Source organism: Sinohyriopsis cumingii, chromosome 4 (genome assembly GCF_028554795.1).
Source record: "Sinohyriopsis cumingii isolate HCF-2022 chromosome 4, ASM2855479v2, whole genome shotgun sequence".
NCBI classification, from domain to species: Eukaryota; Metazoa; Mollusca; class Bivalvia; order Unionida; family Unionidae; genus Sinohyriopsis; species Sinohyriopsis cumingii.
The window spans coordinates 134,383,543-134,408,340 of NC_142964.1; the positions used below are offsets into that span (position 1 = coordinate 134,383,543).

At 38.0% G+C, this 24,798-nt stretch overlaps 1 protein-coding gene across 3 annotated transcripts in view; it reads left to right on the forward strand.

Moving 5' to 3' along the window:
• The window catches only part of LOC149802126 (uncharacterized), a 69,276-nt gene that overhangs the window by 24,048 nt on the left and 20,430 nt on the right, over positions 1-24,798 (forward strand). For all 3 annotated transcript variants that reach the window (XM_089956525.1, XM_089956527.1, XM_089956526.1), the window contains 4 exons: positions 2,547-4,436; positions 6,681-6,973; positions 14,196-14,374; positions 21,414-21,570. In XM_089956525.1, the coding sequence (XP_089812651.1) occupies positions 2,547-4,436; positions 6,681-6,973; positions 14,196-14,374; positions 21,414-21,570 (2,519 nt within the window). The remainder of the gene's footprint in view (positions 1-2,546; positions 4,437-6,680; positions 6,974-14,195; positions 14,375-21,413; positions 21,571-24,798) is intronic.

The following is a 24,798-nucleotide window of genomic DNA, read 5'->3' on the forward strand; positions in this document are numbered from 1 at the left end:
CTTGGTACTTAACATTGGAAACAAATACCCAGGCAAACTGGTATAGGGGTAATACCGTTCACATCTTATTAATACAGCTTATATTACTATCATTATCTTAATATTATGTAAATTTTGATTTGACATTATATATCATAGTATAATTGTTAGAATTTGGAAATGTTTATACTGAATGATCACGTTTTCTTCAGTATCAAAAAGTAAGCAAATTGCTCCTGAATGTGATAACCATGTATGTAAATCTGTGCCTCTCCCTCTCTCTGTCTCTCTCTCTCTCTCTCATATACTTAACAGAGTAATAAAATGTAAACCGCACCCATGGAAGATGATGACATTGGATGTGGAGGTGTTCCCTCCCATCTGTTGGGGTGTTCTAGTCACCCCCGTCCCTGACCGGTTTCATTATTATGTAACTCGTTAGGAGGAATAATTTGGGTTGATTCATATGTTCAACTGATCAGACTAGAACACCCCAGCAGGTGGGAGGGAATCTTCCCTAAGTTTATATTCAGTCAGAAGTGAAGGTGACCCTCTGCGGGATTCCAATCTAATAGATCCCAAAACCAATGAGAGCCCAGTGTGTCTATACAAGAGTGCATCAGCTCTCTTCTCTACACATACAGTTGTCAGTAGAAATGAGATTTCGAACAAAAAGAGAAAACAAGAAGAAACAGTTACAGATGCCCAGAAGCAAAGCATCTGTTACTACCATCCCAATAGAGATGTCAACATTTTGGGAAATTTCTACAGGGTACCTGTCAGTCCTAACGATCAGTTACCCAGGTACCCGATCAAATGAAAATTGTATTAAATATGAAACTGAACAGCTTTGTTGTAGGTTCACATGAGAGGTATAAGCATAATTTATTGCTAATATAAGTGGCAAAAAAGCATAATCTAAGTATAAAAAGAGGAATGTATATATTACATGCCATAATTACAGAAATCTGTGTGAAAAACGTACATATTTATTTTATTTAACATACATTTATTTTTCCTACTTACCTTGATCTGCAGTTAAAATTGTTGTCACAAATCGGCTAAATCCATGTGGATTAGCATTTAGAACAAGAGTATAGACACAAAAGAAATTGATAAATTATTTATGCACAACACTCACTTTAACTAGTCTTCATGTCTTCAGTAACTTTTGTAAATAGTCATAAAGTCCACAAATGATGACTGTAGTAGTATTCTCGACTTGCCATGGTTCGTCCCTTAATGACAGTCCAGTGCAGCATGTTTTTAAGTTTAACAAAATCCCTCTCCTCTAACGTTTTTCAGTCATATAATGTCCAACAGTCACATCGATACATCCCAGCTTTTAATTTTTTTAAATTATTATATCTGGCACCATTTATTTTCAATTTAGACTAGTCCGCTAAGTATGTAGTATCAAAATAGAATTAATCTATGACAAGTGCTATCACATTCAAGAATCCCATCTGTTTTCTTGGAACTGTTTCATGCACCACTCGTAATGTCATCGATTTATTTAACTGCACTAGATGTGGTAAACAATAAGTAGGTGAGATTAAAAGGGAATTCTCAGTGAGAATAAAAGAACACTTGAGCGATATCTGTAATCGTAAATATTCCCTGGTGTCTAAACATTTTAAATTTTAATCTGTCTGACCACAACATAGATTGTGTTAAATGTCAGATAATAGAAATTATTAAATCCGATCCAGTAGCACTATCTTTAGCTAAGATAGAGAACTTATTTGGTTATACCACTTACTTACTCTGCAGCCAGTAGGGATCAACATCTCTGTTTAAATGGAGTTCAGGCATTATTAGAATGAACCAAACCCATATTTTCTTCACTATGGTCATTGGATGCGACTGAGAAAGTGTGGTGTTCTGAGCCATTTTCTATGAGATGCCACAGAAACTCCATCAGGATGTGTGGAGAGATGGTCAAAGTTTTTTACTTAATCCTCTCCGACCCCCCCCACACACCCCCAAGGTGGGGTTTTGAAAAATCACATGAGCGCTACTGTGCAGCAGTAAATTGAATAAGCCAGCATCGTGGCAGTTGTGCAAATCATGAAATCTATTAATATTCATTATCTATGCAAGTATGTTCTGTCTTTTCATCCACAATCTAGCTGGCTGGATGAGAGTCCTTCTTTTCCAGATCATGTATATTATAGTCATGATAGATCCACTATGTTAAGCACTGTGGAGAAAATTAAATAACAAACTCAGTACTTGATGAATTGTATGCAAAAAAGTTGACAACATACTGGTAGAAAAGGTAACACTTTATTTTCCTTTGACTTATTCTTTGCTGATGATATACAAAACTTACAATTAGACACTAAAGTTTCATGCTTTGTATCTCTTTGCTGTCTCCAATTTTAGAATGTATTCAGTTTTCAGTGTTCATACCTTGCAATTTTTTTGTTTTTTTACATTTAGTTTTATATTAGGTTTCCTTATTTTAATGAAAATGAAACCATGCAGAAACTTCCCCACATGTGTCTTTGCTAAACCACATTTGCCATGTCTGATCATATTTTTGTTTCGTTTTTCATTCATAGATGCTCTTAGCCTTCGAAGTTATGGACCTTTGGATGTGTGTAAAAGTTTGCAAGATAAAATAGTATCTTGTCTTGATTCCAAAGATGAATCCTACATTGAAGAGAGTTCTTATTGCTCCAGTAGTGAGTTCTGTTGCAGCATAGATGATGATAGTTGGCTTAAAGAACTGAAAAATTATGAAAAATATATGCCTCCAGACATCAAGATAGGATACTTTGATGTCATGATTCTATACAGTGAAGAAAATTATACTGAAGCAAGGAAATTTTGTGATCATCTGAAAACTGAAATAGTGATGAAAAACCAGGGATCTGTTAAGGCAGTATTGTATGATTCTGATGAACTCATGTCACTAGCTGGTACCAAACTTAAACATTTGGAGAAAGCACTGGAAAGGTGCACCTATGTCTTTATATACATGACAAAAGAATTCTGTGAAGACACATGGATGGAATTGTCCAGTGAGGAGTGCCTTATGAAAGCCATTTATGATGAAGAGAAACGATGGTGTGTAGTTCCAGTTTATACAGTGTCCCGCAGAAATGCAAAGTTTAAAATTCCTATGGGATTAAATTCATTAAAAGGCATTAACTATTACAACAATGATCAATTTTATCGAAATGGTGTGAGCAGGCTTATAGAAGACAAGCTAAATCAGCGGCTGAAAAATGAGGACAAACATAGACTAAAGCAGTTTGCATGGCTCCAAGAGCACAAGAGAAATATGTTTACTGCAGAAGAGAACAGAAAGCGTTTGGAGCACATGGAAAAAGTAAAATATGAAAGGCACATCATGGAAGAACAGAGGAGGACAGAGGAGTTAAAGAAAGATTTAAATCAACAGCATCCATTGGATAACAGTAATTTGGGGATATATTACACAGGTATGCATTACTCATACTCTGAGCCTGGATTCCAGAATAAGTTCAACAACATTCCACTTTCAGCTAGTTCTGGTTGTCTGGTTCAAGTTGATAACAAAGAACAGCCTTATTTTGCTCAAAATTTTACCCCAAATTCATGTGTTATGCAAAATCCTTATAATATGGCTGCTTTTGGTAATGCAAGTGTAGACCAGTACCCAAGGATGCCAGTTAATGCCATGAATGGAAATCCACCTCCTTATGTATCACAAATGTCTGCTCCACCTCAGTACTCAGATGTGGTGACTACAAGTCAAACTCTGTCCAGTCAGCAAGGTCAAATCCAATCTCTCTTGTATAATCAACAGGCGAGGACTCAGCCTGCACCATACCATCAGCAAGCACCAAGCCAGATGTATCAGCAATATCAAAATCTTTTCCCCATGCCAGCACAGGAGGCACACAGCCAGATGCAGTACAATCAGCCTCTTGTGAATAATCAACAAATGCAAAATGAGATGGACCTTAATACTCGTCAACAAATAATAAACCAAGGACAAGATATCCAGCCATTAAATAAGCCTGGAACCCCAAATACTGGACTAAAAACCAATTCAAATATGCAACAGACTGTTTACCAGGCTGCTGATAATTCTTCTGCATTATATTTGCAAGGAATGGAACCAACTGGGATTCAGCTGGGAATGAGGGAAAATAAAATTGATGGTGGGAAGGACAGGAATCCTCCCCATGGGGAGCCCCACTTGCATGGAAATGAATCGTCATCAAACAATTCCACTCTGTCTGCAGATCAACTTTCACAGGAGCCCATAGCTGAGGATGTTGCATGTAATATACCAAATATAGCTATGCTTACTTCTTCAGAGAGCAGCTTTACTTTAAATGACATAGTCCATTGGGATACTGAAGCCCAACAAGGTGGTCCAAATCCATTGCCCACCAGCTATGTGAGTTGCAGTACTGGAAATGACATGTCCCTTCAGGAAGCTAGAGGCCATCAAGATGGTAATAAAATACTGTTTAATTCATTTTTGTCTCTGCCATAACTGGATCGAACAGGTATCACTACTAGAGTGCTAAAGTTTTGCACAGAACTTTGTACGTGTATTAAAATTTTAGCAAGTCAGATACCAAGGGTGGGGTGGGAGAAGATTTACATCAGTTTACATCAACACTGGATGCAAGTTCAACAGAGCACCTATTTTGGGTATCACTTTTCATGGTATTTGATAACAGTGACATTTTCATTGGTAGTTTAATTTGTAAATTGGGAAACAACAACAACTCTAGAATATCTGAGATGGTTTTAGCACTTGGCAGTTAAAAAGAATCGCTGAAATCTCATTTGGACAGTGAAGCATCAGTCTCTTCAAGTGACTTATGTTTTGCCCATTAGCCTTACAATTCATCCATTCTTCATTCATACCTTCATTTCCAGAGCAACACTCCAAACCATTGAGTGTACAGTATAAATTTAGCAACTGATCTAAATTGACTGTCTTCTTTCACCTATAAGTTTGTAATATTCATTCCAGAAATGAAATGATGTGGGGTAATTTAGAAAAAAATGGGATGCAAATATACAAGTTTCTTGATTTTTTTTGAAAAAATTATTACATATTATTACCAGAATCTCTGCCCACAGCCTTCCATACAGGGATGGTATTCTCCATGTTTGATAACCATTCCCATCATATTTACTTTCAAAATAAATGCATCATCATTTTTGACGAAGATTTCCTCCTACTTTGTTTTCATGCTCTGATCATTAATCATGTGCTCTTGATTTCTGCCCAAGCTAATTAAAATCAGAAAGACATTTCTGTCCATCATTGAAATTGATCATCTTGTGCTGCTTTGGCACTCTATTCAGTAAGTAGCTCTAAAATGAACTGTAAGAGTCTTTTTTTGCATGGGTCTTTTTTCACACCCTGTGGACGGGCCCACGGGTGGCTGAGTGGTCTGAACTACTTGTCTTTAATGATAACTGCCATCTCACCTCAGTCCACCTGGATTTGAGACTTGGATTCTGCCAATGTATGTGAGAATGTTTGCCATTAGCTTCCTTTGGGTCAGTGGTGCTTACCAGGTTTTTTGCTGGGTTCTTCCTCCTCCAGTTATAGTAGCCACCATGTATGGCCTATCTTGCAAAACAAAAACAAAAACAATGCAGGTCATTCAGTCAGTCCAAGTTTCACTTCAGCATTAATTTTGCTGTTCATCTACCATAGTTATTGTAAGCATTCAAAACTTTCATCTGCCAAAAAAGGGGTTATTAAAGCAGGATTGCAAAAACATTTTTATCCCCTGGTATGTGATAAGGGGTGGATATAAATTTTTATATGTCCCACTGTCCATAAACATTTACATTTCTGGATCATAAACTTTCTAGTAATTCTGGGTATTTTCACTTATTACTTTGTAACTGTGGAAACAAAGTGTAGCATGTAACATATGTTATAGTTCTGTTTAATAGGGTAGTACAGGTGAGTGGGAGAACTGTAGTGTGCTTATGGTGTGGATGCTTACATAAGTGAGGGATGGGTGGGGTGGGGGATATGTCATTTCCAGATGACTCTTTGTGTTATACCAGGTTGAATTAAGCACATATTATACTTATTGTCTAAAGCTCTGACCCTTATTCTGTTGCGTGGTAAACTGGTGCAAATGATAATTCTTTTTGATAAATTTCTTATTCAATAACCATTTCTTATCACTGCTAATTCTGCAGTCTGATATCTTCACATGTAAAATAATTTGAAATGCAAAAAGACATTTTGATCAGAAGTGAGGTACTCACTGCTTAATATCAACAGCTTTTCTGGCAGGTAAAATAGCAAACTATGTCATCAGTTTGTTTAATGCTTATTGAACCTTCACAATCTTACTTGTATGGTACATGATTGAACTTATATTAAAGAAGAAATAAAAATGACAATGCCCATATGGAAAATGTAGGAAAGAGCAGATACCATCTTTGTGAAATAACTTGTTATTTCAAAGCATTAAACACAAAAGTCAGGAATCCATTCAGGTCGTTTTTAAAGCAACAAAATTGTGCAGTAATTTCAATCATACTTTCATGCATGGTATTATATCTGCTGCTTCAATGTCAGTACCATATTAATAGATACGATAATTAATAAGATACATGTATTTGTCAAATTTAGATTGGCAAGTGGAATGTTTAGGTGGGAAAATGTCTCAAGAGTTTGTTTACAATAAGACTTTGAATTTATGCCTCTGCAGGTGTCCCCAATTTTGGTGCTCTGTCTTTGAATCTTACTGAAGATGGGAGGAGCCTCACTTTGAATCTTACTGAAGATGGGAGGAGCCTCACATCTGTGGAATCGGGGGGCAAACCGATAACATCAGCCAGTCAGTCACATGGTAGCAACATGATGCCACACAGCCAATCAGAAAAGATTACAACACCAACAGAATCAGACACCAAGACAATCAGAAAAGCAGGGGAAGGTGTACAAAAAGTTGAAATACACCATCATTACTACTACCATGAGAAAGAAACAGATGATCCAAAGGTACCTTAATCTTCTTTCCAAGAATCAATAAGTGATATGATTAATATAGAGCTGTTTTGAAGATGATTTTGAAACATTGAAAATTGTATAGATTACATTTAAGAAGCAAAAGCAGATGTCATCCAGTCCATAAATGCCTGGATACACGTGTGTATTACAAATATAATGCGTCATCATTCATTTGTTAGAGATACAGATGATGATTCAGTAATCTTAGTAATTGGCCATAATTTTCCATAATGCCTTTCATAGCCTAGTTTCAATATACATTTATTAATGAAACCATAGCATTTAAAGAAAAAAATTGTGGATACATGTCCTATATATAAATATGCAATAAATAAGTAAATTTAAGAAAAGAGGTTTGTAACTGTACTTTAAAAACAGGTTTACATTTTACAGAAATGTCTGTCCAGGCAGATATCTCTGTATTGTGACATTTTTCAATTTAGTAGCAGTAATACATTATTTGTCACTATTGCCTTTCTTACCTTGTATGAGCTCACAGTTTCAAGATACCAATACATGGACAGAAATCTAGAACAGAGAGGACTCTAAACCAATCTGACTGCCACATCATCATCTATTATTTTCCTTAGATGTTTGAAATGCCAAGACATGATTAATTAATTTAATTCTTGACTGGCTGCCGCAAAATAGCAGCAAAACTGGCCTCGAAATTTGCACACCCTGATCTCGACAGAGACATCTTGATATCTCTTTTAAAGGGTGCAGCCTCAACAGTCCAGGAAGCAGCACTGATTTCACCCTGCCCCTATGCCCATCTTTAGCTACATAAGGTAGTATAAGGATCAGTGGAGGAAACCCATGGGAACATGGCTAGCCCCTTTTCACAGGTTTGATTGGTCATAACAGAAGAAGGACCTCCATTGTTTTCACCAGTAAAACCTGGATCAATTAATGTAAGATGTACATTATAGAAAGTTGCTAACAACCAATCTCCAGCTTTCTACTCCTGGCTTTTCCTGGTCTCTGAAAAAGATGGAAAGTTTAAGTGTATCATTAATCTTTCCACCCTAAACACCTCTTCAGGAGGAAATATTCAAGATGGAGACTATAGCCTCAATCAAGAATGCCTTACGGTCTTGTAATTGAACAGTCTGCAATGCACCTTCTGGATCAGTATCATCACATCCAAGTGTTGCCTCCTTCAGTTTTGCCTGGATCAGGAGGTTTTCCAATTTCAAGCATTGCCATTAGGCATAGCCACCATTCCTAGAACTTTTACCAGGTAATGGGAATAGTTGTGACCCACCTAAGGGCTCCTTGGATTCCATCCATCAGTAATTTGATCTCTGGACAGGATAGACAGATTCCTGGGTCTTGTGGTATTGCTAGAATCTAAGACCTTGTTGAACCTGGTTCCCTGAGAAAGACTGTATATCATGTACTCTGTTATTTCATGTGAACTGGAGGCCACACAAGGATTCCTCACTTGTACATGTACACGGACACATCAGATTTGGGTTGGGCAGGTTCTTCAGCGTTTACGGGCCAGGGAAGAAGCCACCCTTCACATTAACAATTTGGAAGTAAGAGTGTTAGTTTTAGCTGTACAGGGTGTGGCAGATGAAGAAAAGACTTATTGTGTGATGGTCTTCTCCAAGAACACAATGGTATTAATATACCTCAGGCAACAAGTAGGTACACATTCTCTTTGCATAGAGGTTCGGAACCCCCTTCACTGGACAAACTCAGAGAAGATTACCCTCCATATTCAACATGTTTTGAGCAAGAAAATTATTTGCCAGTGTGTCCAGGAGGAGCATAGTAGTTCTTCATGGATTGATCTCTGCACCAGTCCATAGCTGAGTCCCAGTTCAGACGTAGGAGGAGGCATTTGGTAGACTAGACTGAATAACACTAACATATCAGAGGCCTGGGTAGTTTACACCTTCATCTAATGTGAGGTCATCTGTTGGCTTGCACCTTCTCTTCTCTCAGAATGATTCCACAAGTGTTTCACAAAGTCATGACCTATACTACTCAGCTCAGTCTCTGTTGCTCTAGTGATCATGGTTTATCAATCTGCTTGATTTGTCTGTAGGCCCGCCAGGACATTACCACAGAGGAGGGACCTGCTATCACAGTACAGGGATTCTATTCTCCACACAACAGCTCACAGATTCACCACCTTCAAACTTGACTCATCTCAGGCAATCAATAAACGGGGACAATTTTTCAAGCAAGATTGCCAACTACATTATCGAAGTCGGGAGTTGGTCTCCATGCAAGGTGTATGGGACCTGCTATCACAGTACAGGGATTCTATTCTCCACACAACAGCTCACAGATTCACCACCTTCAAACTTGACTCATCTCAGGCAATCAATAAACGGGGACAATTTTTCAAGCAAGATTGCCAACTACATTATCGAAGTCGGGAGTTGGTCTCCATGCAAGGTGTATGATGCAAAGCTGAGACTCTTTTGCAATAGGTGTAGTAAGAAATGCATTATTCCTAACAGTCTTTCTTCATTCCCCTGTTCAGAAACAGAGAATGTTTGGTTTCTTATATTATGCTGAAGTTCTAAGGGTCTGACCATTGTTTGGACCTTCATCTTTCCATTATTTTGAATCATAGAGACTGGTGAGACTTTCTCACTTTAGCCTAGATGGAATGGGGTTGTGGCCTTGTTACCAGGGTACCCATGCTACCAGAAAATCAGGAAAAAGTCAGAAGTCATAGATTTTTGTCAATTTTCCAATATTGATGATCTTACGTGAGAGATGGAAAGGTGCAAGCCAACATCATAACACACTGTGCACTTAGGCTATACCCTGATGTTTTGGATGCAGTCAGGTAAAAATGTTACTACCAAATATTGCTAAATATTAGAGCTGGGTACCATAAATAATTTTGTTACTGCAGTATTTCTGAACATGCTGTGATATGTACCACATTATGCCACAGTTATCTAAGGGGCAAACAATTTAATGTTCTGGTTCATGGACCATGGACTTTTTCAAAACTTCATCGATCAGTAGAAGAAATTGCAGTCTCCCCCTCCCACATAGTTCAATGGTCATTTACCTTATGTAAGATGAAATTGCAATGTTTACAGTGTTTTTGTTAATTGTTTTATAAGTTGTAATCCAAAAACTTGAACTCAAGTGGGATGATTAAACAGATACTATAGCTGACATTGTATAAAAATGCAAAGCACAACACATCAGTTACAATTTGATAATGAAAAGGCCAAATCTGAGAAAAAAGGTTTGGATGATACAGAGTGATCATGAAATACAATTAGCATTACAAGCAGCTGTTTAACAGAGCATATGCCATAGCAAAGGAGACAATATCTCTTTCAGACTTTGACATTCTTTGTGAGGTTCAGTTAAAAAAAACGAATTCAACATTACACCTGATGTCCTTCTGAAAAATGTCAAGGATAAAATATCTAGCTAAATTCCTACTCATCCATTCAGATGCTAGTACTAATTCTGATCAGCAGTTATAGTTACAGACCAAGAATACATTTTTGTTAGATTTATAGAACCTGACTATAACAGTCCAGTTACAGTGCTTGGTAGTGCTGAACATCTTGAAAGCTCAGATTCTGATGGTTTTTTTAACTGTAACCTCGACATCCATTTTGATGCTTCTTATGACATGGCCCTCATCTTGTTTGTGTCAGCATGGATGGCGCAAGTGTAAATGTGGGAGCAAAGAATGGTGTTACTAGTGAAAACTCCTGTCATCATAACACACTGTGCACTTAGGCTATACCCTGGTGTTTTGGATGCAGTCATGTAATTCCCTTACCTTTGGCAGTTTGAACAGACAATCAAACGATTATGCAAATTTTGTTCCTTTAGTTTTAAAAGGCATACAAGTCTGCAGAAAATTTTAGCAATCTTTGCTAATGAATGATTATGTAGTCTGACATCAAGTCATTTACATGGGTAGCCAGCAAAAAGAAGGACAGTAAATGCCATTTATATGAACTTTTAAGCCAATAATTGTGCATTTTGAACAGTTTGTAGAGACGTCAAAATATGTAGATGAAAATGGACGATCTATGAAGCTTTTGGTTGATCTTACTCAGGTTATATTTGCAAAATACATGCACTTAATGCTTGATGTCCTCAAGCATGTAACTGTAGTTAGTCAGCTATTGTAAATGAGCTGAGTGAGGCTTTAAGCACTCTGCACACAAATCGGCATGCCATGAGAGTGACACTTGGTGACTGTCTGAATTCTATTATTAGTTTGACTCAGAAACTCGACAATATTAAGACATTGAACTGAAGGATACATCACCACTGATGACAAGGACATTCCAAGCTTCCTACAGTAATTCACATATTTGACAGATTTCAGGATCTTGTTGAGTCTCCACTGTCAAATATTTGACTTCCAAGTGTGGCCACACAACTAAAATGAACTTGCTGTGAATGTAAATGAAGCTGTTGTTTCCCTTTGTCATTTCATGCAACAAGTTTTCTTTGAGAATATCAGACAGAGTATTCTTGATGATCCTTAAGGTGAGACTCTCTCTGTGAAGATCCTCAAGGTGAGACTCTCTCTGTGAAGTCAGTTCATCTATTCTTTCTCAGTTACTTCAAACTGAAGAACAACAGCTTATTCGTGTGAAGACCACTGGATCTAGATCTGATTTTTGACAGGGACAGGAAGTGTAATGCATTGGTTAGACAAAGGACCTTTAACAAGGCATCTCATGTATAAAGCCAAGCAGCTGAGTTCTCAGTCCAGAGTACAACCTTGTACAAGCCAGTTTGAGCCTGAACCATTCGCTGTAAACATTCTGCAGGATGTCTTTGGTAAAATTAGAGACAGTAAGGCCAGAGCATCTGATTAGTGTGCTCTTCAATAATAATGTGGACTGATGCATTTGTGACCATTACAAATTTTCCACAGTTAATTTGCTTTTTATTTTAATTGCCAACACTAGTATATAAAAAACCATCAAATTACTTAAAGGTTTGTGTAAACTTTATTGTTTTCTAACATCTGTAACCTAAGTATACCTTTTACAGCAAAATTAAGACATGTTTAAATATCCAATATATTTTACATGTCACAGATCCATCCTGCATGCATTTAAATGGTGCATCTTTATAAAGGTAAACATTTTAACAGTCTTTTAAGTATGAAAATAAGGACAATTGTGTCTTTTATACAGACAAGTAAACATTTTAATTTACCTGTCCATGGACAGTTTGATTTTGAAAAGATTCTGCACCCCTGATGAACTGGTGGGTGAAGCTTGTTTTTAGAATCTTACCCTTAAAACTGCTTGTCCTATGCATCTGAGAAAGAAAGGACCCAGCTTTATGCATTGTGTATAGACTATGGTTCAGCAGCAGTTACTAGTCTACTTCTTTCCATTGTCAATCAGATTTCTTTGGCAGAAATTCTGCTTTCTTTGTTAGCCCCACTCCCTATAGAGATTCTTAGTTGTATCAGTAGCTTGGGTATTATGGTTCTTTTTGGCTATATTACAAGAGATAAGAATGAGTAGGAAGCATTTCTTGCTACCTGTTAAGGACCCATCTGATATCTCAGCAACCACCATTTCCAGGTGGAATTTCAAGAAACCTTGTCAGTCCCTCACTGGAGAGGGACATGTCATTCATGAGAATGGAAGTTCATGAAATCAGGGATGTTGCAGCTTCTTGGGCCTATTTTAATCATTCATCATTGGATGATGTTACGTGAGCTATGTTTTGCAGTCACACACTACTTTCTTCTTCTTTTTGATTCAGTCTTTGGCACACCAGAGAATTTTTTTTTTTTTTAATTGGACCCAATCTACTGCCAAATTACACTAAATTTACACCCATACCATAAGGGGGTAGTATGTTAAATGTTTTACAAGTTTTTGAGGCCATCAGTTTCCTTCCATATTCAGCAAGGCAGTAATGACAGGTAATATACTGCAGTTATTTTTTCAATGTTACTTGGGAGTCTGAGGGAGAGTGTATGTGTGTGTTGTGGGGGGGGGGGGCATACATGTGCACACAAGTGTGCTAAACTAATTTTAATAATTTAATAACTGTCACTTTTGTAAGATTTCCATCTCAACCCCATATTGATGGCCCAAGCATAGACTTTTTCAGAGACAGAGAGGAAGAGTATCCCACATAAGCTGATGTCATGGTAGTCAGACTGATTATGGGGTCTCTCTCTGCTAGATTTCTAGGTTGTTCCATTAATGGAAGGTTTTAATTATAGGTTCAGATGGTGAGATTTAGAATCTCAGATAGTAAGCAAGGCAATAGTGACAGGTAAGTAACAGTGACAGGTAACTTGCGACTCCATCATTATTAAAATTAGTTTCATCCCTCAATAACTATATTTTTATTAGCTCATCTTTAAGACCAGGTTAGCCTCTGGCTTGGCCCTGTGTGAATTGACGATTGAACAGTTGATTGTTATCTCTTTGGAGACCACATTTCTTGTTTGATCAGTCTTGGGATAGGAGCTTTTATCCTCAAGATTTCAGACAGGTTTGATAGTAAGCAAGATCCATGTAGATTAATGAGGTGTAATTGAATCTAATTGACTGAGCTTGTTCCCACTCTGTAGGTAGTATTTCTTAGCTGATTGACTAAAATTGGAATATTGGTTTACACTGTCATGATCTGTCATGAGTTTGATAGTGAGCAAGGTCATGTATTTGCATCAGTTTATCTCTGTTTGTGATTGCTCTTGTGATTTTATGCTCAGTTTGATCAGATTTAAATTGGAATTTGCTCACGTAAGGTAATGTCATCATGGTCATTGATTTTATAATGAGGGAGACCTGTCCTTATTAATGAGGTAACATTGCAACTTATTGCTATTTCAGTCACTTGTATTTGACAAAATATTTTAATAAAACTTGCTGAATAGCTTAGTATCATAAGGATCTTGGATTAGTTAGCTAAAGTCATGCATATTAATATGCCTTTATGTTTGGAATCATTTAGTTTTTGTAAAATAAATATGATACTACAGAAGCCAGCTTAGTGAACTAAACTGGTAAGTTATTTAAGCCAATTATATAATATCAAGCACATTTTGACCTCTTGTTAAATGATTTTTCTCTTCATTCGTTTTTATGAGTTGATACAGTCACATGTGTATGGCCTCATTTTTTAACTAGTTCATTTAATTTATGTGTCCATCATTATTTCCTTCAGTGATCCAAAGGAGATAAATTCACATATAATAATGCAGTTTTCATAACAGCCACAGGTCATTAACATCTATGATGCCAAAACTGTCCAGATTGGAGACAGCCCAACAGTGATTGAGTCGAAGGAAGTGCAGAAGAAGTCAAAGAGTAGGAAAGAGTTGTCAGCCCAGAAAGAAAAAACAGAAGTGAAATTCACAGGAACCTTGCAAGATGTGGCACGCAAAGAAATTGAGTATGTGTGGCTGTGAGATCCATCAGTAGTATATCTGCCAAACCAATCATAAAACTTTTTACATCCTAATCTTGTTTACACATTTTAGGCTTATAGGGTTGGGTAATATGGGTCATGAGTATTAACCTTATCACCAAATGAGAAATGAGGTTTCTATCTTCTTGGGTCCCAAATTTGAAGTGGATTTCATGCCTTTCCCCTCTTTACCTTTTATTTTGTTCTTAAGAGAAAATGAAGTAAGCTAATTATGTAATTGCATGAATTCTCATTTTTTAAGGTTTGGTTTTACTTCATTTATGCATAATTCTAAGGTTAATACTGTTCAGTATTTATTAAATTTCAAGAACGAAGCTGCTATTTTTAGAAGCCTCAGATATGAGGTGAAGTTCACTTTTTTGGATTTGTTATTTTTGTAATATAAATGGTCAGGATTATGATTGATGGATTGCAGAGCAGATGTAGCAAAACATTTGATGTGCAAATCAAATTTAAGTTCTTTTTTTGTGGGGGTAAAAAATTCCATTGAAAGCAATATGAACTGTGTTGTGGAGAAATGGCCCATTTACCTCGGTTGCTCTATAATAAACCTTGACTCAACTTATTACCATATAAGTCGAGTCAAACTGCAAACAGCAAAGATCCAGATTTGCTGTAGAATACTGTACCTGTAGATCAGGGTCAATTCTGTTTGTTCTACTGATTATTTCTAACAAACTGCACTGACCCATATCTGCTGGTGCAACTACAGATGGTATTGATAATATTATGATTCTGGTCACCAAAAAGGCTTCATTTTTTTATTTTGTAATATGCTTTCCATTCATGTTTTAAGTCTTATAGGAGAAACATAAGTTAATAAAACAGTTGCATGTATGAAAGATGGTCTTGCCCCCTACATCATATAACTTTACTGGACTCCAAATTTTCTTCAGATATTCTAACCATGCAAAATACTGCATTTATACATTTGCAATAGAATTTACAAATTTTGAATAACATTTTATTTGTTAAGTAAATTGCATAATTTTTGGTGGGAGGCGAGCAAATCTTTGTGAAGTATGGGAAAGCTCAAATATCTAAAGAAATTGAGGTCAGCCAGTGTAGTTTTCCAGAGCCCCCTAGTACCTTTGTTGTCTGGCTGCATTCTCTGAGAGTACAGATGCACTGGTCCTCATCTATTCCCAAATCTCTCATGTTTGCCTCCAAGGAGAAATTATTCCCGGCATACCCTGGTACACCTCTTCAGCTGGTGTCCCAAATGATGTTGTGGGGGTTAACACTAAGCCTATGAACTTCTACAGGTAAGTCACTGGCTAGGGCAGAAGGTCTCTACAGATCAACAGCCAAGTGTTGGGGACCAGGACGCACCATATGTATTAGTGGATCGCGGCTGTGGCTGACCAGCTATGGTTTGAAATAGCAGGGACAGCAGATCTCTTCAGCCATGGTTGGCCATCTGCCTAGGAGAGGGAAACTCTGATAAAAAACCTACAGCCTGTGGATCTCGCTGTCACCATCCTGGCTTGCTGGGCCATGGCAGATGAACCCCAGGTTTGAAGGGTCAGGCCAGTTTGCCCTGACTGCACCTTACCTAAATGCTCCATTGGGCAGGCATAAAGGAACTGTCTGCTGTTTATGTTAGACTCTATCAAGCCCTGCAGCGATGGGAAAGGGGCAAAAATTGCAGGTGAAAGATGTCACTGGAAGCCACAGTCCCAATCCTACATGCAGGCAACTCAGACTTTTGGCCATCTGGTGATGACACCATCACCTGGCAGCAGCCTGAGTGACAAAGCAGCCTTTTTAGGGACAGCACTGCTTTCCACATGGAAAGGGGCCTAGAAAATGTGGCCAAAGCAAAGCTCGTCTCCTTACCCCCACCCCCACCCCCACCCCGCCATTGGCCTGCCGCAGCCAACAGGCATTCTCCAATGCTGTTGAAACATAACAGAAAAAAGAAGGCATGCCCCACCTGCCTCACATTATGGGAAAAGACTAAAACTGGCTTGTTGGAACATCAGAACAATGCTAGACTCGACCAAGAGCAACAGACCAGAATGGCGCTCTGCCTTAATCGCACATGAACTCTCTCGCCTTGATGTTGACATTGCTGCACTTAGCGAAGTGCGCCTTTCGGAGGAGGGAAGTGTGAGAGAACTCAGCGCTGGATACACCCTCTACTGGTCAAGAAAACAAAAAACTAAAAAGCGACTTTCAGGAGTCGGTTTCATGGTTAAGGACTCAATCGCCACCAAGTTAACAAACCTTCCCACTGGTCATAAAGCATCATGTCCATGCGTCTCCCATTAGGGAACCAACAACATGCCACACTCTTCAGTGCATATGCTTCAACACACCAGGCAGATCCATCCGAAAAGGATAAATTCTATGCTGACCTGCGCAGATTTCTAAAGAGCGTCCCAGAGAGCAGGCCGAAACTCAGAAGCCTGGAAAGCCATTCTTGGGAAACATGGCATGGGTGGCTGCATTGACAATGGGTGCCTGCTTCTTGAATTTTGTGCAGAATTACAGCTCACCATCACAGACACCATATTCCAGCAGAAAGACAGCCTGAAAATGACCTGGATGCATCCTAGATCAAAACACTGGCACCTAATCAATTACATCATAGTGCGTCAGAGGGACTTACAAGACGTCCTTCATACCAGAGTGATGCACATTGCAGAGATCATCGTGTTGTCTGATGCAAGCTCAAATTCCACTTAAATCCCAAACAACAAGGAGGTACCCTGAGAAGGTAGCTCCAGATCAAGAACCTTTTGTGTGCAGATGTCAATGCAGAATTTCAAGAGAGCCTCAGTCTGGACTTGAAGAACCTATTCTGCCAGATATACCTCCAGAAGAGATGTGGACTCACATCAAGGCTGCCATTCTGCAAACCTCAGAAGAAATCCTTGGATTTACCACTAAGAAAAACAAAGACTAGTTTGATGAAAACAACCTAGAAATTCAAGAGCTGCTTACCAAAAAGAGATTAGCATACCAAGCCCACCTCGCTCAACCATCCTGTCCACAGAAGAAAGCAGCCTTCCGACTTATCTGCAGCTCCCTCCAGTGCAGGCTCGGAGACATAAAAAACAAATGGTGGACAAAGCTTGCAGAAAGAACCCAGCTGTATGCTGACACTGGTGACTACAAGGGGTTCTATGAAGCGTTGAAAGACGTGTATGGTCCTTCCTTCCAAATACAGAGCCTCTGACGAAGTGTAGATGGCCTAGAGCTACTCACTGAAAGGGAATCTATCCTGAACCGCTGGTCAGAGCACTTCCACACCCTCTTCAGCACTTACCATACAGTCCAGCACGCAGCTATTGATCGCATTCCACAACAGCCACCAAAGATGGAACTCAACGAGGCACCCACACTGCAAGAGACTATAAAAGCCATAGATCGGTTGAAGACTGGAAATGCTGCAGGAAAAGATGGTATCCCACCAGAGATATGGAAGAATGGAGACCCAGCATTGCACACCAAACTCCATGAGTTCTTTGTTTGCTGCTGGGATTGAGGGAAACTTCCACAAGACCTCCAAGATGCATTCATCATCACCTTGTACAAAAAGAAGGGGGAAAAGTCTGACTGCTTAAACTACCATGGATATCTCTGCTCTCCATTGCAGGTAAAATCCTTGCTAGAGTGTTGCTGAACAGACTTGTGCCCACCAGTGCAGAAGAACATGCCCCAGAGAGTCATTGTGGCTTCAGAGCCAATAGGGGCACAACTGACATGGTGTTCATCCTGAGACAGATCCAGGAGAAATGTCGAGAACAAAAGAAAGGACTGTACATCACATTTGTGGACCTGATGAATGCATTTGACACGGTGAGAAGAACTGGACTGTGGAAAATCCTTGAAAAGCTTGGCTGTCCTCCGAAGTTCTTTACCATGGTCATCCGAATACATGAAGACCAGCTTGGTAATGTCAGAAACAATAACGACCTGTCACGGACCTTCCCTATTGTAAATGGTGTGAAACAGAGCTGCGTTGGCATGAAACAGGGCTGTGTTTTAGCCCCCATGCTGTTCTCAGTCTTCTTCAGCATGATGCTCCAAAAAGCAACAGAAGACCTTGATCACGAAGATGGCATCTATATCAGATTTCACACTGATGGCAACCTCTTCAACTTTTGGCGACTTCAGGCCCACACCAAGACCTTGGAAAAACTGATTAGAGAACTTCTCTTTGCAGATGATGCTGCCCTTGTTGCCCACATGGAAGCCGCCTTACAGTGTGTAACCTGCTTTGCAGAAGCTTGCCAGCTCTGTGGACTTGAGGTCAGACTAAAGAAATCTGAGGTACTTCAGCCAGCCAGCTCCCAAGGAAGTGTACCAGCCACCAAGCATCTTCATTGACCAGACAGAGCTGAATGTAGTCCACCAGTTCACCTATCTGGGCTTTGTGATATCCTCTGATGCCAAGATCGACAAAGAAATAGACAACAGACTATATATATAATTGTGGTACCACACCAGTCTCAAGAGAGATACAAAGATCAGCGTCTACAGAGCTGTCGTACTGACCACCCTCTTATGTGGCACCAAATCTTCGGTCAGCTACAGCCACCACCTTTGCCTCCTTGAATGCTTCCATCAGCACTGCCTCTGCATCATTCTCAACATCCACTGGAGTGACTTCATCACCAACTCTGAAGTCCTTAAACAAGCAGGGATCACCAGCATTAAGGCTACACTCAAGAAGATACAGCTACGCTGGACAGGGCATATGTCTAGGATGGAGAATCATCGCCTGCCAAAGACTGCACTGTATGGTGAGTTGTGCACTGGCCACTGTGATAGAGGGGCACCTCGAAAGAGATATAAAGACTCCATGAAATACACCCTCACCACCTGTGGCATCGATCACCACCAATGAGCATCACAAGCTGCTGACCATGAAAGCTGGCGACGTACACTTCACCAGGCCACTGCCACTTTTGAACAAAACAGATGAACAAGCTTTTAAGGAAAAATGATGGCCAAGAAAAAAATGGGAACCTTTGACAACACCCACCACAAACCAGACATTTCCCTGCAGCCTCTGTGGATGGACTTGCCTGTCACATATTGGGCTCTTCAGCCACCAGCGTGCATGCAATAGACATGGAAATCCCCCTTCCTAAATCTTCGCAAGCAAAGTCAAGCCAACTACAGTTTTCCAGCCCATCCCTATCAAGGTCACCTTCTCAGATTCATAGAGATTTTGGTGTAAATATCTGTACATTAGATTAACCATAATTTAAGGTTCTGATGTGGTCAGTTTATCGACTACAGCTGGCCACAGAATCATGTTACTTACTGTGTGGATACATCTTGATGTATAAAACATCCATTTACCAAAAGCTAAGGTGCATGCTTAACATGCATGCTGTGACCAGCTTCTTGTTTCACTTGTATTTGACCTCTCTTTAAAAGTTACATTCCTTTCAGAATAAGTAGTGTCCAGTTCATTAGGTGGGTAGAAAAGAGAAATTGTTCTGTATTTGATAGTGTAGAAAGTAATTTGTTACATACATTATATGGCTGGAATAGAGAGGTTGTTGTATATGATTCTCTAGAAATTACATAGCAGTGAACCTGATAGAGACAAATCCTATTACAGTTTTCCTAAATATAATGTTGAGTCGATAGAAACTTTCTGTAAATTAAATACAAATACAGCAATGAAGCAAATAATAATAAAATCTAGACTCAATTTGAATATTTTTGGCCACCTGACTTTAAGTCTTAGATTGTTTGATTCAAATCAGATGATTTAAATTTCTACAAACAAATCCTCTAAATGACATTTTTACATATGATTAATTACACATACATATGTATATATTCTGCAAATAAATTGAACACCAAAATCTTATCTTGTATTCAGTAAATTTAATTAAAATTTAAAAAATCTGATTTAATTTTTTTAAAAATGCAATTAAATCATAAAGATCTAATTGTTTTTATATTTTTGGGGGCAACCCGTAATCTTAGTCCATTTTATATTGCCTGTTGTTTGTGGACATTGCTGTTTACAGCTTCTCAAACACTGCTTGACTCGTCTATTAAATTGAACATTCTGGCATGATGCACTCAGATTTATCCAGCATCCAGTATAACCAGTGTAACCACATGTGCCAGAAACCAAGACACTTAAACTCCTTTTCAAAAACTGCTGAATATAATTTTACCAAACTTGACATAAAGTATCCTGACATTGATGGTTTTCAAATTTGTATAAATCAAACTGATCTGCCATAAAATATGGCTAGTAAAGATAGAAAAACCTTCGTGTTCTTATAAAAGGCTGCTCAGAAAGTACTGAAAAGAATTTGCCCAAACTTGACACAAAACTTACTGGTACAAAGGCCTTTCAGTTTTTTTTTCAAATTATGCCAGTATGCCTTCAAATAGGGCCACAGTTACTAAAAAGAAAAGCTGAAAAACCTTCTGAGAAGTTAGCAAAATTTGGCTAAATATAACAGAAAACATTCTTGCATTTAGAGTTTTCCAGTTATGTGCAGGTAATGTTGGTTCACCATTCGATCTTGCCACTTTTGCTAAGAAAGGAAATCTTTTAAGTGTATTCTGAGTAGCCACTTAAGAGAAATTGACAGCATTCTTGGCATGAAGGGCTGGAAATTTTGTATAAATGATGCCAAGCTGACACCAAATGTCTGCTGCAACAAAAAAGAAAAAAAAATTGTAACTATTTCTAAAAAGTCATTTAACAGAATTGGACCAATATTATCCTTGCTTGAAAGCTGTTGATGCTGATGTACCACCAGATATGGATGAAACTTATAGAAAACTTTAAACAATTGTTTTCATAACATGCAAAAAAATGGCATGGAAAGAAATTTCTGGCAGATGTAAGGTTCCTTGTTTATTTCATGATGGTTATCAGCAGTTGATTTTCAGCATTTTGAGTCCGACATACTGTATAGACATTAATTATTACATACACAAAATACACAAGCATGCAGTCTCATCTGTTAGCATCAATTTCTCTACAGTACTTTGTACCATTTTATTTCAGGGAGGAGTCACTGTGCCCAGAGGATTTGCCTGTAACTGGTATTGCTGAACTGAAGGTTGGGCATGCGTCTGTAGCCAGCCAGCAAGACTCTAAGCAGAGTCAGGACTGTATCAGTGTTGGTGCCAGGGCTAGTCAGGAATTGAAGCACAGTCTATTGGTAAGATATACATTATATAAAATAAATTGCAGCCGTTTTGACTGGCCTTAAATGGGGCCAAAATTTAACACAAGATTGGGCAGTGAGCCTGAAACTATAATAATTGGTGTTGAGTTTTACTTTTAAAAGACAAGATGGGTACAGAAAAATTAAGGAGTACTTGGATGCTAGTGTTACTATTATCTTGCAGGTGCAGGTGCAAGAATTTTTTTGATCAGTTCTGAGTACCAGATTCGCAGTTCTGATTCATGAATTAAGTGACTAAAGGCAGTACATTTAAGAGTTCCTTTTTTTTCCATTGAATCATTCTTTATGTGTGTGTGATTTGGAATATTTTAACTTAGCTTTAACAATTTTTCAGTTATACCGCTATGTCTGCAGTGTGGCTATTTAGTGATGCCTAGCACTCGGGTATCATGCCGCCGACATGTAGCATGATGTCCCACCCAGTCACATTATCATGACACTAACTCTTAATGCTGGGCACCAGTTGAGGCAGCTGTTAGTACCATTTTTGTAAGTCTTTGGTATGACTTGGCCGGAGACTGAACACATGACCTCCCACATCCGTGGTGGATGCTCTAACCACTAGGTCACCGGAGCAGTGAGTCATTATTGTACGTGGAAGACTTAATACTGATAATATCCCTCTCTATATTTTACTGGTCTTGGACAAGAACAATATATGGGATGAACAGATGTCCATTTGCACAAGTTTGTTATTGCCACTCCACCTTAATTACTTGGTGGATTATATGAAACTCTTTCAGTAAGCATTTTGCAAAAGGATTTGGAAATTTGTATAAATATGTTCAACATAGGCTAACTTGTAGATTGTCAGTTTGTTATTGTATCAATGGCAGTTGTTGTGATACTATTGCATTCGCCAGTTCTGTAAATTAATGTAATAATAGAATGTGTTCTTGGAGTAAGTAGGAATGGGACCTGGCCACATCATTTTGATGAAGAATTTGACCATTTGATAGAAAATGTACAGAAGTAAATTGCAAAAAGTAGGAAGACTGTGATTGAAATCTTTTCATTGGGACATTTTGGGCCCCAGATGACACCAGTTAATGCCCTGAAGAAAAAAATCTTTCACACAAAAGCTAGACTTGGATGAAGAAAGATTTTTTTTTACAGTTGATCAATTTAAGTTGAATATTATATATGCAAAGTGTGAAATAACTAATGGAATGAAACTTATGTTTTAATTATTCTTTTAAAAGTGGAATACTGCCTGATCAAGTCTGACCTGGCCTCATTAGAAAATATCGAGGGGTCATTTGCTCCACGTCCCAGAAATAAAGATTGAAATCTGCTTTGTATCAGGCTAGATGTATATAGATATGTTTGTGCAGATGAGGGTCATTATGGAACTGCAGCTTCTCTGTCAAATACGTTAACTGATGATATTATATTAGGATAATTTTATCAGCTACCAGCTAAACCAGCCCTCCTGGAAAGATGAACAGACAGCTTTCTGTCTATATTTTACATGGGGAAGAAACTATTTGAGGTTAACTCCCCTTTCTATCCACTAGGTGGTTACCATTGAAACCTGATGTACCAGTTTTCACTTACATTGTAATCCTCTGTAGAATCCATAATCTAATATCATTATGGATCTTTTATTTTCAGTGATATGTTAAGTCAAAATGTTTTGTATGATGTGTACATTTTTATCAGTTTTGGAGAGTTTATTCAAATTTTTTTCAGTTATTGTACCATTCATTACCATTCATTATTATCATGTGATTTCATTTAGTTTCTTTTTGGGCACTGTACTTACTGACTATTACATTTCTCAGTTGTTTTGGGATTTACATTATTTCAATCTATATATATTACCTTATGCACCTGTTCCTCTTCGTCATTACAGAGATGATGTAAGAAGTGTAAATGATATAAGGTTGTGGTGTATGGACATGAGACATGTCTATGCATACAGTTCTTTGGCATACACATGTAATGTTTGTGTACTTTGGTCAGAAATTCTTGGTCCAATGTTTTGAAAAAGCAGCTCAAATACATTTTAGAAAGACTTTTAACATACACCTCATGTATGAATCATTGATTAGTCTCATGGGGAATATCAATGTCTCCACTCCCCATGTAGATGAAATAGTGCCAGAACATATTGTATCCATGTACACTACAATCATTGATTACTCTAATTAAGATTGGTATGCCCTTTCTAACCCCCCATGAAAATACAGAAAAGTGCAGGACTTGTGCTGACTTAAAAAATGTTGTCACCATAAAAAAACTGCCAACCTCAATATTTTGTCACAATTTTTTTTATAAAAATATCGCCATTTTTATAATACAGTAGTAGCTGTTTATCTAATCGTCCTCGGGACCAAATTAGTATTGTCGACATAAGTTTAGATAAGTACATGGGGGGGGAGGCTGAAAATAAACTGAAATTTTGCATACAAATGAAATTTTTAAGAGATGACCTGTCATCATGGACTAGGATTTATGCAGAGAAAACAAAAAATGGAAATTTTGATTAAATGAAGACAACTAGTCTGAAATACACTTATATATTGACAAATTACATTTGTGTAGTACATTATACGTGTTAAATAATATACATTTATATGCAAAATCTATGAATTCGAGTATTCGATCATAAAATTCATGTATCAGTCAAATCCCATTAGAAAACACAAGTTAAACATATATATAAAAAAGCAGTACTTGTTTGAGTGATATCCCATTGTCAACAAGCATGTTTCCCAAAAACAGTTCATTCTGATATTTATTATCCTAGTAACACGTGGCTCTGTAGTTATTTATATGCTACATGTACATGTACTTATATTGGCCTAGATTTTTGGTCAGCCAGAGACAACTACCATGATGCCGACATTACCAACGTGATGAGGCTATTCATAGGGAAATGAAAACATGAAAAAATTAAATAGTTTCACATTCTGGTGAGATGTCCCACCTTCATTTAACTCATCAGCCAGATATCTATTGTTTCAAATTATTGGAACTTTAATTGTGGTTTTAAACCGCCATTGGTAGCGATCATAAGCATGAACTTTTTTATTTTGTAAACAGGAAACTTTTAAGGCACAATAAATTTGTTCCGATCACAACAAAAACTGAAACAATGCTTTTATTTAAGTTTGCTGCTGACTTTCTTTGATCAAAGGTCTTCGGCTTGCTTTGTCGAAGGTTCATGTGTTATTAAAGGCACCAAACAAATGCCCG